We start from the raw sequence: 14,136 nt of genomic DNA, 5'->3' as shown, positions 1-14,136 counted from the left end.
ATCACTGGGATTATGGTGGGTCAGAAGTGTGAATAGCTTCGAATGATACCGAAGGAGGAAAGAAAAAGGAGGCCCCAAGGTTCTTCAACAGCAGCTAGCCTAGGGAAAGCAGGGCACATCCCATCTAAGCCATGGGGGTTGGGGGTTGTGGTTTATAATATCCGCCTTGACCTTTCCATTTATACTCACTTTGGCTATCGTTCCTTCCTTAGGTAGAAACTCAGGAACGCTCTTGCCTTGGGGCAGTCCCTTGCCAGTCCCTTCCTGCCTATTTGAGATCGAGTGGTGCATTCCAATAGTTGTCCAGTTGCACGTCATGGCCTACAATCCGCAGTACTGACCAAACTCAAGAATGCATTGTCTCGTGGGATATGATATGCCCCCTCGAAAAAGTACAAAGCTGTATGCATTTGTGCTTGAATCATGAAGTCTCAGCGATCATTACATCCATGCTGGCAATGGTTATATAAAATGACTTTCTATATATAATATGCAATTGACTTGATGCATCTAGTTTTTACGTGTACAAAGACGCTAATTTGCAGATGATTCTTTACATTTCTAAATATATTTCAAGTTCGGTGCATACAGCCAATTTTCTGCTCGCAATCAAAGCAAATAAGACCAGAGTCCCAAGCTGGTCGCTATGCACTGCTATATAAGTACACAGGGTCAGCGGAGATGCGGTTCGTACGGACTATGGAATCATGACTACATCTTCAAATTGTATAGTTACGGATAGAAATCTTTGTTATTTTTAAAAGATAATATCGCTAATCAAGAGACTATAAGCTCTAAATGAAAATTCAACAGAAAAAGACATAGAAAATGTCATCACTCCCATTATAAACACAACCAACCAGGAGACGAAGCTGGTTCGGAATCTAAAAAACGTAAATCACAATCATTACGTCTCAACCCAAGAGAACAATTGATCTCTGGGATCTATATGCGAACATGAAAAGAAAATGCACGGCGCTCTAGAACTGCGAGACCGCGACAGCAACAGCTTGCGAGTCGCTGTGGCTGATGCTCACGCTGACATTCTTGACACCGGCCTGCTTGGCGGCGGCGGCGGCGGCACCATGAAGCTGGAGATATGTTAGCTTTGTCACTGGGATCATGGGATAATCATGCACTTACGTTCACCACTGGAGCGCCGTTGGCATCAACTCCGATCTCGATATCCTTCAAAGCGGCACCAGCACCCTTGCTGCTGACACCCAATGACTTGAAGACGGCTTCCTTGGCGCTCCATCGGCCTGCAAACGAGGACTGCGGGGAGGGAGCCTTGCGGCAGTAGTCCTGCTCACTCTGAGTGAAGTTGCGCTCAACGAAGGTCTCGTTCTCAATGTTGACGGAATCGATGTGCTCGACATCAACACCGATCTTGGAGTTCTCGGCGGCATTTGCCTTGGCAAGAGACTCGAGGGTCTGGCGAGTGCTTTCGGACTTCTTGGCTTCGGGACCAGTGGCGGAATACTTGAGCTCAGAGGTCTTCTTGTCGACAGACACGCGGTAGTCGGGGTTCAGGAAAACCTTGCTCTGCAGATCATCCTCGTAAGGAGCCTTGGTCTTGGCAACGAAGATGCTGTTGTTGATCAGGCCATTGTGGAAGTAGCGGTAGGCCTTCTTCTGGCGAGCCTCGACCTTGGTCTTGTATGTCTCGTACTGAGCCTGGTCAAGAGTGGCAAACAGATACTTGGGGTGAATACCAATGACCTGAGCACCCTTCTGACCGAAACCGAAGGAGGTGACGGAGAACGCCTTGACACCATCGGTCTGGATGCTGCGGCTGGGGTAGACAATGTAGTCGAACTTTTCCATGACCTTGTCAACGTTGTCAGCGTTGCGGTTGCCCGGAACAAGACCACTTTCCAAGACCTGCAAGCAGCCATTGAACATCCAGGCACCGGCGGCACCCTTGGGGTGACCAGTGAGGTACTTCTGGAAGATACCCATAACTGCATTGCCCTTAGTACGTCCAAGGTGCTTCATCTGTTGGCAGAGGACATCGGACTCGTTCTTGTCGTTGGCAACAGTCGAAGTACCGTGGAAGGATGCGATGTCAATGTCGTCGACTGTGAGACCCCAAGTAGCCATGGCGCCACGGAGGGGAGCAATGCGGGGATCCTGCTTCCAGAAGTTGTTACCCAGACTGTATTGGGCATCCTTCTTCTGGCGAATGGCTTCGCGCTCAATGTGCTGAGCACGCTCCTGCATGTACTCGGCCTCATTGAAGGTCTCGTCGCTCTGAGCCTTCATGGCATCAGCCTCCTCCTGCAGGTACAGAAGCTCGGCTTCTTGCCATTCGTTGATCTGCTTCTTGCGGAGATCCAATTGACGGCGACGGTACTTGATGTCCAACAGAGGGGACGGGAACTTGCCGGGGTTCTCACGAGCGGTGGTCAAAACACCCTGGCCAGGAGCAGGAACGGACCGTCCGATCTTGTCAGTGGCGGTCGTGGTGAGAGCAATGATACCGTGGATGGGAACACCCATGTCGAGAGCAAGCTGTGCAGTCATGATAAGTTGCATACCGCAACCCTGGGACTCCATGAAGCCAGCGCGAGTGGTAGTGGCAGGGCGAGACATCTCTTGCGGGGTGCGACCGTGGGCGAATTCCTCTTCAGCGTTGCTAGTGGCCTTCATGTTGGCGAACTCATAAGAACCCTCCTCCTGGAAGTCATCGAATCCACCAACGAAGCAAACGCGGGCCTTGCCCTCGACAATGGTCTCATAACCAATATCCACAGACTCAACAGCCGTGGCGCAAGCACCGACAGGAGTCTTGATAGGACCAGTAGAGGACAACAGCAGCATGTTGACCCAGGCGGACATAGTGTTAATGAAAGACTCCTGCAAGATATCCTTTTGCAATGGCTTATCCATGAAGCGATCCTTGTACATACCGCGCAAAGCGTGGGTACCACCAATACCAGAGCCAATACAGTTACCAACCTCAGACAGGTGAACATACTTGTAGAACTCGTAAGGGTCGGTGATACCGGCGGAAAGCATAGACTCAGCAGTGCAGACAAGAACAAAGAGAGTCACGGGATCCACCTGCTCGATAATATCCTCAGGGATACCGTAGCGGCTGGCGTCCCAACCAGTGGGCACCTGACCGGCGACAAGACGATCGAACTGTAGAGCCTTGGGAATGAGCATGGTGGCGCCCTTGCGAAGACGGACGGTGTACTCTCCAGACTCGGGGATCTCGAAGATCTCAACCTTGTCTCCGTGCTCACGCTTGAACTCTTCAGCTGTCTCCTTGGAAGCCTCGAAAGGTTCGAGGTCCTCCTGGATGACAATTTCCTGAAGAAGTTGCTTCTTCTTGGGATCGTATCCCTTGAACAACTCAGGCTCGATGAGACGGATACCAGTGTGCTCCAAGATGTGCTTCTCGTACTTGGGCTTGATATCCTTATCATCAACGGGCTCACCGGTCTTGGAATCAACCCAGCCAGAGTAGGCCTGGCCCTTGAGGGGACCGTTGTGGTGTTTGATCAGACCCATGATCCACGCCATCTCAACACAGCCCTCCAACGAGAACTTGCCCTTGGATTCCATCTCCCATCGGGTACGGGAGTTACCATAAGGACCGACTTCAGCGAAACCAGTGACAACGACCACCTTGTCGAGGTTGACCATGCCCTTGAGAGACTCATTGAGCGGCTTGACTTCCTTCTCCCAGTCGGGCAGCTTAGGGAATTCAAACTTGATGTTGGCACGGGGCTCTGCAACAACCTTCTTGTAAAGAACTCCACCGTCTTCGCCGTTAACGACCTTGTGCTCGATGGCGGTCTCCTTGATGACGGCCTGGCGGACATCGCTGGTCTCCATGATGTCGGTACGAAGCTTGGTCATCAGACCCTGCAGGTCTGGAATGAATTGCAGACCACCGTTAAGATCAGCAAAGACTGGGTCGAGCTGGCAAATGTTGACGATGGCCGGAGACATCAGTCCAAGAAGGTTGAAAGCCATCTCCTGCTGGGAGAATGTACGAACGCCAAGCTTCTCGACACCTTCAGCGACCATGTTGTTGCCGCTCATCAGACCAGTACCACGTGTCCAGCCAATGACCGCACCGCAGATGGTGAGGTAGTGGCCCCAGTTCTCCGAGTACCAACGGTTGAAGAGAGTCTCCAAAGCAAGTTTGGACTCGGAGTACAGGCCATCATTACCAAAGGTGCCGTGGTTTGGCGACAGGGGCAAGACAACTTGAGCAGGGCGGGTTTCGTAGCCATGAGCTTGCTTTTGGGTCTTTACTGAGCCCAAAAGACGGAGCAGGTTGGTCAACATGATACGGTGAGCAAGCTCAGACTTGGAATCGATAGAGTCGATCTCACGGCCATTCTCGGGGATGGCAGCGAAGGGAACGATAAAGTCCAAGTCCCAGCCAAGACCCTTCTTGGTGTCATAGATATAGTCAACCAGAGCCTCAACATCCTGCTTGCTACCTTGGTTGAACGGCACGACCACAAGCTGGGAACCACGGGCACCGTAACGGGTGTACATGGCCTGATAGTACTCGGTTACCTCGCGCGAGAAGCGACTGGTAGTAACAACGACCTGAGCACCACCGCTGATCAAACCTTGGAGGACCTCGGCACCGATGGAACCGGCACCAGCACCGGTCATTAGAACGTTCTTGCCCTGGAAGCTGAGACCGTTCTTGGCAGCCGACTCCAAAACATTCAAATAGACACCAGTCAGCCTCTTGTTGTAGTCCCAGCCGTGGTCGGTCTTCTTCTTCAGGTGCAGGAATGGAATAGTCTCCATTTTGCCAGCGCGAGTGGCAGTAACGCGTTTGGCAGCACTACGGCCGCCCTTCTTGGAGTGGCCGTTCTCCTGGGGGATGATTTGGCTCTCGTTCATGCCGAGAGCGTGAACGACGTCCTTGTACAGTGCATCAAACTGGATCTGCGACGACTTAGAGAGACGGTGTTGCTTGCGAATCAGCTTGTAAACACTCTTCAGGTCATTCTGGACCTTAGTGCGGTTGCTGTACTCGGAGATCGGACCTCCCTCAGCCATGTGCTTGACGTAATGCTCAAGCTTGCGAGCGCTGGTGCGAGGAGCTTCCTTGTAGCCAATGTTGCCACGGGCATCGATGGTTGTTTGGGGGCCAGTAGGCACAGCGACGTCCTTGTAAACTGGAGCCACCTCCAGCACTTCGCGACAGTTCTCAATGAGCTGCTGTCCAAGTTCCTTGGCCAGCTGGTATGTCTCACCGCGCTCAGTTGGGCAGTTGTCAATGTGGTACTGCATGAAATCGAGGAGGAGGGGGTTGGAGCGGTTCATGATGCGGATACACTGGCTGACAATTTCGCGGTCCACCACCTGCAGGCGACCAAAGATGATATCGTAATACATGCTCAAGGCATCTTGACGAGCCCAGTTCCAGGAAGAGTCGTAGACACGGGCCTTCAGCGGGTTGAACGATGGCTCAATGCCCGTGGCGTAGAAGTCGCCGTGCTCCACTTGCCACAAGTCCAACTGAGCCTGCAGCACTTGCTGGTTCTCTTGAGATGTCACATAGGCCTTTTCACCACCACGAAGGTCCATCTTCAGGTAGCGGGCAATGATCTCAAGCTGTTGTTTGAACAGAGCTCGTTGATCCTTGGTAAGGGCATCGAGGGCTGCAGGGTCCATGACCATGCCACCACCGCCACCTCCACCGTCACCACCAGCAACCGGAGCCGAAAGGTTAACTCCGGCGTTGGTAGCATACTTGTTGGTTACACCGTCGATATAGGCCTTAGCATCCGCCTCCGATGCAAGACGAGCAGGAGGCTCCATGGTGAGGGCGAGCAGGAGCACACCATCCTGGCGGCCGGATCCCAGACCCCATCGAGTCTCCAGGTATTTTCTAACAGCAGTGATGTTGAAGCCACCGGGCATTTTGGAGGAGACCATTCTGGCGATGAGCGAGGAAGACTGTTTTCCAAGTTGTCCGTTGAATGTGGCTTGCATCGAGGCACCCAACTCATCGAGGGGAACGTCCTCTGGCTTTTCGGGTGTGGAACCGAATTCCTTACCCAGGTCACCTAGGATTTCATTTTGTAATGTGGACTTGCCTGTTTACGGTGTTAGACCAGACCAACTTTTTTTTTTTGGAGGGGACTAGGCTGCACTTACCTCCGACAAGATCCTTAATGGCTTTTGACAATGGCACATCCGCAAGGCTCTTCTTTAGCTTCTGAGCAACCAGTGTCCGCACAATATCGACTGCTGTGACCGGGACATCTTCCACTGAGGCCGCAGGGCCTGCACTGGGGGGTGGCGGAGGAGCTCCAGCAGCGGGAGCGGCAGCTGCTGGGGCCGAGGAAACGGGCTCTGCAGCAGCCTCTGGTTCTTCCTCCACGGGCTCGACATCATAGTAGATCTCGTTGGCATCCTTATTATAGCAGAGAATCTGGCGCTGGACTGAAGTGGCCGCATCGTAGGCCTCGTACTTGGAGGCTAGCGTCCGGCGGGCCATTCCTCCAAGGGTATCTGCGGGACCAATCTCGACAATGCGCTCGGTGCGCTGTTCGGCGAGGATGACATCTTGGGTCTCAATCCATCGGACGGGGGAGGCGAATTGGTAGGCGAGCAGCTCCACCAACAAGGTGTGAGCGAGCTCTTGTTCAACTTCCGGACGCATGATAGATGTGATGGGTATCAATTGATTAAACAGAAGGACGAAATTAGGACAAAAGTGTCCGGGGTTGGGCGCGACAAGAGTTGTCGTAGAATGCCCAAGCGGAGAGAGGAAGGAGTGGGTAGGACGACTAGAAGAGTAGTAGTAGGAGAGAATTAGAATAGGAGTCAATCCTATGTATGAAGTGATCAGTGGAAGTCCCCAAGACAATTGGATTGATCCAGAAAGAAGAAGGGAAAAAAAGGTGGGAAAGGAAATGGAGCGCGGCGATAGATGCGGTATCAACGAATACCGGACGGTAATTTTCCCAGTTTTATCAATGAAAATAACGGGAAAACGAGGAACCACCCACCTTGTAGACAGGGAGAGAACTGGGAAAATGATATCAGGCAATGAGAAGAGTAATAATGCTGATGATCCCACCAAATTGCCAAGTCATTTGACGACGCGATTCGGAAGAATGGGGAGGGACACGGTCAATTTGGTCCAAATTGGTGAGGGCGTTGGGGTTTCAAAGCTTCGGCCGAAGGATCTGACACTAAGCAACGATTTGCGTGGATCATTTAGAGCTAGCTTGGGTCAGGGGACAGACTAGCTTGTACAACATACGTTGTTCAAGAAGAATCCCAACGACCATTACGAATGGAGTCTACGAGATAGGTTGAAATTAGAGAGCTATTTCGATGCTGCTTTAAATATGTAATATGCAAATATCAAAAGAAGTGAAAAAAACCACAAAACAATTCAAAAACATTCAAAAACATTTAAAAAGACAATTAAAAAAACATTATTGGCATGCTCCATGACAATACCGGTATCACAGTGTACTGCGTCCCAACGGGTTCAACCCAAGTCAGAACCCATTGGGGCGGGTCTTCTCCCACGCTAAACCCTTTTGAATTGTCTGCAGTTCAACCAGACCTTTTTTTTCTTTCCCCTTCAGGCTCAATCGTGCTCTGGACCTCTTTTCCTATTTTATGTGTATATCTGTTGAAATTGTGTCCCTCTACTTCTCTTTATTCCCTTGATAATACCCCCCTTTCACTTCAGACCTTTAGAACTCAGGTCTTCCAGTGAGTGCAGCCGACATCGTCTGTGTGTTGTGTCCTTGGAATCTAACAGAATGCAGGAAACCCCTCTTCGCTTTTAGGGTCCCTCTGGTCTTTTTTCCGCTTAATCTCCTTCTATTCCCTTTCAGAGAGAGAGAGCCACATCATGTACGGCACATTGACCGGTCCCCAAACCGGTATCAACACTCCTCGATCCTCGCAATCCCTCCGCCCACTCACCCTCTCCCATGGGTCCCTCGAGTTCTCTTTCCTCGTTCCTACCTCGCTTCATTTCCACGCCTCGCAGTTGAAAGACAGCTTTACTGCTTCGTTACCCGAGCCCACAGACGAATTGGCCCAAGACGATGAGCCATCATCAGTGACGGAGTTGGTAGCCCGCTACATTGGCCATGTGGCTCACGAGATCGAGGACGAAGACGATGCACAGGGCAACTACTTGGAAGTTCTGAAACTCGCGTTGAATGAATTCGAACGTGCCTTCATGCGCGGCAATGATGTTCACGCAGTGGCAGCTGCGCTCCCCGGCATTGTTGCTAAGAAGAACCAAGTCGTTGAGGCCTACTACGCCGGACGAGCTGCGGCGGGCCGGCCCACCAAGCCCTACGATTCGGCCTTGTTCCGTGCGGCATCCGACGAGGCCGCGGGTATCTACTCTGTGTTCGGTGGTCAAGGCAATATCGAGGAGTACTTTGATGAATTGCGCAGCATTTACACCACGTACCCTTCTTTCGTCGAAGAATTGATTACGGACTCCGCCGAATTGCTCCAGACGCTCTCTCTCGAGCCCGAGGCTAGCAAGCTCTATCCCAAGGGCATGGATATCTTGCAATGGCTGCAAGACCGGGATGCACAGCCCGATATCGATTATCTCGTGTCCGCGCCCGTGAGTTTGCCATTGATTGGTTTGGTCCAGTTGTCCCATTATATGGTTACCTGCAAAGTCCTGGGCCGCCAGCCTGGTGATATCCTGGGCCGCTTCCTCGGTACAACAGGTCACTCCCAGGGAGTCGTCACAGCCGCCGCCATTGCAACTGCAACCAGCTGGGACTCCTTCGCCACAGCCGCCCGCAATGCCCTGACCATGCTATTCTGGATTGGTCTGCGCAGTCAGCAGGCCTACCCCCGCACCTCTATCGCCCCGTCCGTTCTTCAGGACTCGATTGAGAATGGTGAGGGAACCCCTACTCCCATGCTGTCTATCCGCGACCTCTCGCTCGCCGCCGTTCAGGAGCACATCGATGCCACCAACCAACATTTGCCCGAGGACCGCCACATCTCCATTTCCCTAGTGAACAGTGCGCGCAACTTTGTGGTGACTGGTCCTCCTATTTCGCTTTACGGTCTGAATGTTCGCCTGCGTAAGGTCAAGGCTCCCACCGGACTTGACCAGAACCGCGTGCCATTCACACAGCGCAAGGTTCGCTTTGTCAACCGTTTCCTCCCTATCACTGCTCCTTTCCACAGCCAGTACCTTGTTTCTGCGTACGACCGCATTCTCGAGGATCTGGAAGATGTTGTTGAGATCTCCGCCAAGTCACTGGAGATCCCCGTCTTCCACACTAAGACTGGAGAGGATCTGCGAAAACTCGGCGACGAGGACATTGTGCCCTCATTGGTTCGCATGATCACCCACGATGCGGTCAACTGGGAGAAAGCCACTGTCTTCCCTCATGCAACCCACATCCTTGATTTCGGCCCCGGTGGCATCTCTGGTCTGGGCGTTTTGACCAACAGAAACAAGGACGGTACCGGTGTTCGGGTTATCCTCGCCGGTGAAATGGACGGAACCAATGCGGAAGTCGGCTACAAGCCCGAACTGTTCGACCGTGATGAGCATTCTGTCAAGTATGCTGTGGACTGGGTCAAGGAACACGGCCCTCGCTTGACAAAGACATCTACTGGTCAAACCTACGTGGACACCAAGATGAGCCGACTGTTGGGAATCCCCCCTGTCATGGTGGCTGGTATGACACCCACCACCGTTGCCTGGGACTTTGTGGCTGCTACTATGAACGCCGGTTATCACATCGAGCTGGCTGGTGGTGGCTACTACAACGCGAAGACAATGACGGAGGCCATTACCAAGATTGAGAAGGCTATCCCCCCTGGACGTGGTATCACTATTAACTTGATCTACGTCAACCCGCGTGCGATGGCCTGGCAGATTCCGTTGATCGGCCGGTTGCGCGCGGAGGGCGTGCCCATTGAAGGTCTGACCATTGGCGCTGGTGTGCCATCTATTGAAGTTGCCAATGAATATATTGAAACCCTTGGTATCAAGCACATTTCCTTCAAGCCTGGCTCCGTCGATGCGATTCAGCAAGTCATCAATGTTGCCAAAGCCAACCCTAAGTTCCCCATCATCCTTCAGTGGACTGGTGGCCGTGGCGGTGGTCACCACTCCTTCGAGGACTTCCACCAGCCTATGCTTCAGATGTACAGCCGGATTCGCAAGCAAGACAACATTGTACTTGTTGCCGGCAGTGGCTTCGGTGGTTCGCAAGACACTTATCCTTACCTCTCGGGTACGTGGTCCGCCAAGTTCGGCTACCCTCCTATGCCCTTCGACGGCTGTCTCTTCGGGTCTCGCATGATGATTGCCAAGGAGGCACACACATCTCACAATGCCAAGAAGGCAATTGCTGATGCCCCTGGTGTGGACGATGCGGAATGGGAGAAGACCTACCAGAAATCAACAGGTGGTGTGATCACCGTTCTGTCTGAAATGGGTGAGCCTATCCACAAGCTGGCCACTCGCGGCGTGTTGTTCTGGCAGGAGATGGACCAGAAGATCTTCAAGCTTGACAAGGCCAAGCGTGTGCCTGAGCTGAAGAAGCAACGGAACTACATCATCAAGAAGCTGAATGATGACTTCCACAAGGTCTGGTTCGGTCGCAACGCTGCAGGCGAGACTGTGGATCTGGAAGATATGACTTATGCTGAGGTCGTTCACCGCATGGTGGACCTCATGTACATCAAGCACGAGTCCCGATGGATCGATGCCTCGCTCAAGCGCCTGACGGGTGACTTCATCCGTCGTGTCGAGGAGCGTTTCACTACTGCCGAAGGCCAGGCGTCGCTGCTTCAAAGTTATTCCGATCTTGATACCCCCTACCCTACCGTCGACAATATTTTGTCTGCTTATCCCGAAGCTGCCAATCAGCTGATCAACGCACAGGATGTGCAACACTTCCTGCTGCTCTGCCAGAAGCGCGGCCAGAAGCCCGTGCCTTTCGTCCCCGTGCTGGATGAGAACTTTGAGTTCTTCTTCAAGAAGGATTCTCTGTGGCAGAGTGAGGATCTTGAGGCTGTTGTCGACCAAGATGTCGGCCGAACCTGTATTCTCCAGGGTCCTGTGGCTGCCCGCTTCTCCAACATCATTGATGAGCCCGTCAAGGACATCCTTGATGGTGTTCATCAGGGACACATCGCTGGCCTCTTGCGCGATGTCTACGGCGGCGACAGCACCAAGATTCCTGTCATTGAGTACTTCGGTGGGCAGCTTACGAACACCACCGAATTAGAGTCTGACGATTTGGTTATTTCCGAAGAGCCAAGCAAGACCAGTTTCCGCTTGTCTTCCACTGCAGCCTTGCCAGACTTGGACCGCTGGCTCGGTCTTCTTGCCGGCAACGTCTACTCCTGGAGACATGCTTTGTTCTTGGCCGATGTCTTCGTTCAGGGCCACCGCTTCCAGTCTAACCCCATGAAGCGGATTGTCGCTCCCACGGCAGGCATGTATGTGGAGATCTCCAACCCCAACGATCCTGCCAAGACTGTCATTAGTGTGCGGGAGCCGTACCAGTCTGGCAAGTTGGTCAAGACGGTCGAAGCCAAGATCAACGAGAAGGGCCAAATCATGCTGACCCTGTTTGAGGGCCGCACCGCCGAGAATGGCGTTGTCCCTCTGAACTTCTTGTTCACTTATCACCCCGAGACTGGATACGCTCCTATCCGTGAGGTTATGGGTGACCGCAACGATCGCATCAAGGAGTTCTACTACCGGATCTGGTTCGGCAACAAGGACGTTCCCTTCGACACCCCTACTACTGCCACCTTTAGTGGTGGCCAGAAGACCATCACTGCCCAAGATGTTGCCGACTTTGTTCACGCAGTTGGCAACACCAGTGAGGCTTTCGTTGACCGTCCTGGCAAGGAGGTCTTTGCCCCTATGGATTTTGCTATTGTGGCAGGCTGGCAGGCAATCACCAAGCCTATCTTCCCCCGCACCATTGATGGAGATTTGCTGAAGCTTGTTCACTTGTCCAACGGGTTCAAGATGGTGCCCGGCGCCCAGCCCCTAAAGGTTGGTGATGTTCTGGACACCACGGCTCAGATTAACTCCATCATCAACCAGGATTCTGGTAAGATGGTCGAGGTTTGCGGCACCATCAGACGCGACAACAAACCCATTATGCATGTCACCAGTCAGTTCCTGTACCGGGGTTCTTACGTGGACTATGAGAACACCTTCCAGCGCAAGGATGAGGTTCCCATTCAGGTTTACCTCGCAACCAGCCGGGATGTCGCCATCCTCCGCTCCAAGGAATGGTTCCGCATGGACGACTCTGACGTTGAGCTTCTGGGCCAGACCCTGACGTTCCGCTTGCAGAGCTTGATCCGTTTCAAGAACACCACTGTCTTCAGCAACGTCCAGACCGTTGGACAGGTTCTTCTCGAGCTTCCCACCAAGGAGATCATCCAAGTTGCGTCTGTCGAATACGAGGCAGGTGACTCACACGGTAACCCCGTGATTGACTACCTCCAGCGTAACGGAACTTCCATTGAACAGCCAGTCTACTTTGAAAACCCCATCCCGCTCAGTGGCAAGACCGCTCTGGAACTGCGTGCCCCCGCCTCCAACGAGACATATGCCCGCGTGTCTGGTGACTACAACCCCATCCACGTGTCGCGTGTCTTCTCCAGCTATGCCAACTTGCCTGGAACCATCACCCATGGCATGTACAGCAGTGCCGCCGTTCGCAGCCTGGTCGAGACCTGGGCCGCCGAGAACAACATTGGCCGCGTTCGTGGTTTCCAAGTCTCGCTGGTCGGCATGGTTCTGCCCAACGACATCATCACTGTCAAGCTGCAGCATGTCGGCATGATTGCTGGTCGCAAGATCATCAAGGTTGAGGCCAGCAACAAGGAGACAGAAGAGAAGGTCATGGAGGGTGAGGCAGAGGTCGAGCAGCCAGTCACTTCCTACGTCTTCACTGGCCAGGGCTCTCAGGAGCAGGGCATGGGTATGGAGCTGTATGGCTCTAGCCCAGTTGCCCAGGAGGTCTGGGACCGGGCTGATCGTCACTTCATGGAGAACTACGGTCTTTCCATTATTGACATCGTCAAGAACAACCCCAAGGAGCTGACAGTCTACTTCGGTGGCCCACGGGGTAAGGCCATCCGGGAGAACTACATGGCCATGACCTTCGAGTCGGTGAACGCAGACGGATCCATCAAGTCCGAGAAGATCTTCAAGGAGGTCGATGAGAATACCGCTTCGTACACCTACCGGTCTCCCACCGGTCTTCTCTCTGCCACCCAGTTCACTCAGCCAGCTTTGACTCTGATGGAGAAAGCCAGCTTCGAGGACATGCGCACCAAGGGATTGGTGCAGCGCGACAGCAGCTTCGCTGGTCACTCGCTTGGTGAATACTCGGCTTTAGCCGCCCTGGCTGATGTCATGCCCATTGAGAGCTTGGTGTCTGTCGTGTTCTACCGCGGTCTGACCATGCAAGTCGCGGTCGAGCGTGATGCACAGGGTCGCTCCAACTACTCCATGTGCGCTGTCAACCCCAGCCGTATCTCCAAGACTTTCAACGAGCAGGCACTGCAGTACGTTGTTGAGAACATCTCCGAGACCACTGGCTGGTTGCTCGAGATTGTCAACTACAACGTTGCCAACATGCAATACGTCGCAGCTGGTGACCTCCGTGCTCTTGACTGCCTCACCAACCTGCTGAACTTCCTGAAGGCGCAGAACATCGACATTCCTGCTCTTATGGAGAGCATGTCGTTGGAGGACGTCAAGGACCACCTGGTCAGCATCATCCAAGAATGTGTCAAGCAAACTGAGGCCAAGCCGCGTCCCATCAACCTGGAGCGTGGTTTCGCCACCATTCCTCTCAAGGGTATCGATGTGCCATTCCACAGTACCTTCTTGCGCTCTGGTGTGAAGCCCTTCCGTTCTTTCTTGCTGAAGAAGATCAACAAGACCACCATCGACCCCAGCAAGTTGATCGGCAAGTACATCCCCAACGTCACTGCCCGTCCCTTCGAGATCACCAAGGAATACTTCGAGGACGTTTACAGACTCACCAACTCGCCCCGCATTGCCTCTATTTTGGCGAACTGGGAGAAGTACGAAGAGGGCAGCGAAAATGTTCCGAAATGATCTATTCCTGTTGATATCCTCTT

General features: G+C 53.1%; 2 protein-coding genes across 2 annotated transcripts; one reads left to right on the top strand and one right to left on the bottom strand.

The window, feature by feature from the left end:
* Positions 1-980: 980 nt before the first annotated feature.
* Positions 981-6,652, bottom strand: N7518_006322 (trifunctional fatty acid synthase subunit FAS2; the record flags this gene model as incomplete). The annotated part of the gene is made up of 3 exons (XM_057187249.1): positions 981-1,091; positions 1,144-6,083; positions 6,145-6,652. 3 exons carry the CDS (start codon positions 6,650-6,652, stop codon positions 981-983), a joined length of 5,559 nt encoding a protein of 1,852 aa, XP_057038952.1.
* A 1,212-nt stretch (positions 6,653-7,864) lies between these two features.
* N7518_006321 (tetrafunctional fatty acid synthase subunit FAS1) lies at positions 7,865-14,113 on the top strand (the record flags this gene model as incomplete). The annotated part of the gene is made up of 1 exon (XM_057187248.1): positions 7,865-14,113. One exon carries the CDS (start codon positions 7,865-7,867, stop codon positions 14,111-14,113), a length of 6,249 nt encoding a protein of 2,082 aa, XP_057038951.1.
* Between the last annotated feature and the right edge of the window lie 23 nt (positions 14,114-14,136).

Source organism: Penicillium psychrosexuale (genome assembly GCF_028828465.1).
Source record: "Penicillium psychrosexuale strain IBT 29551 chromosome Unknown utg000004l, whole genome shotgun sequence".
Taxonomy (NCBI): domain Eukaryota; kingdom Fungi; phylum Ascomycota; class Eurotiomycetes; order Eurotiales; family Aspergillaceae; genus Penicillium; species Penicillium psychrosexuale.
The sequence above is the reverse complement of the archived record's forward strand: the minus strand, read 5'-3'. Positions and strand labels throughout refer to the sequence as shown.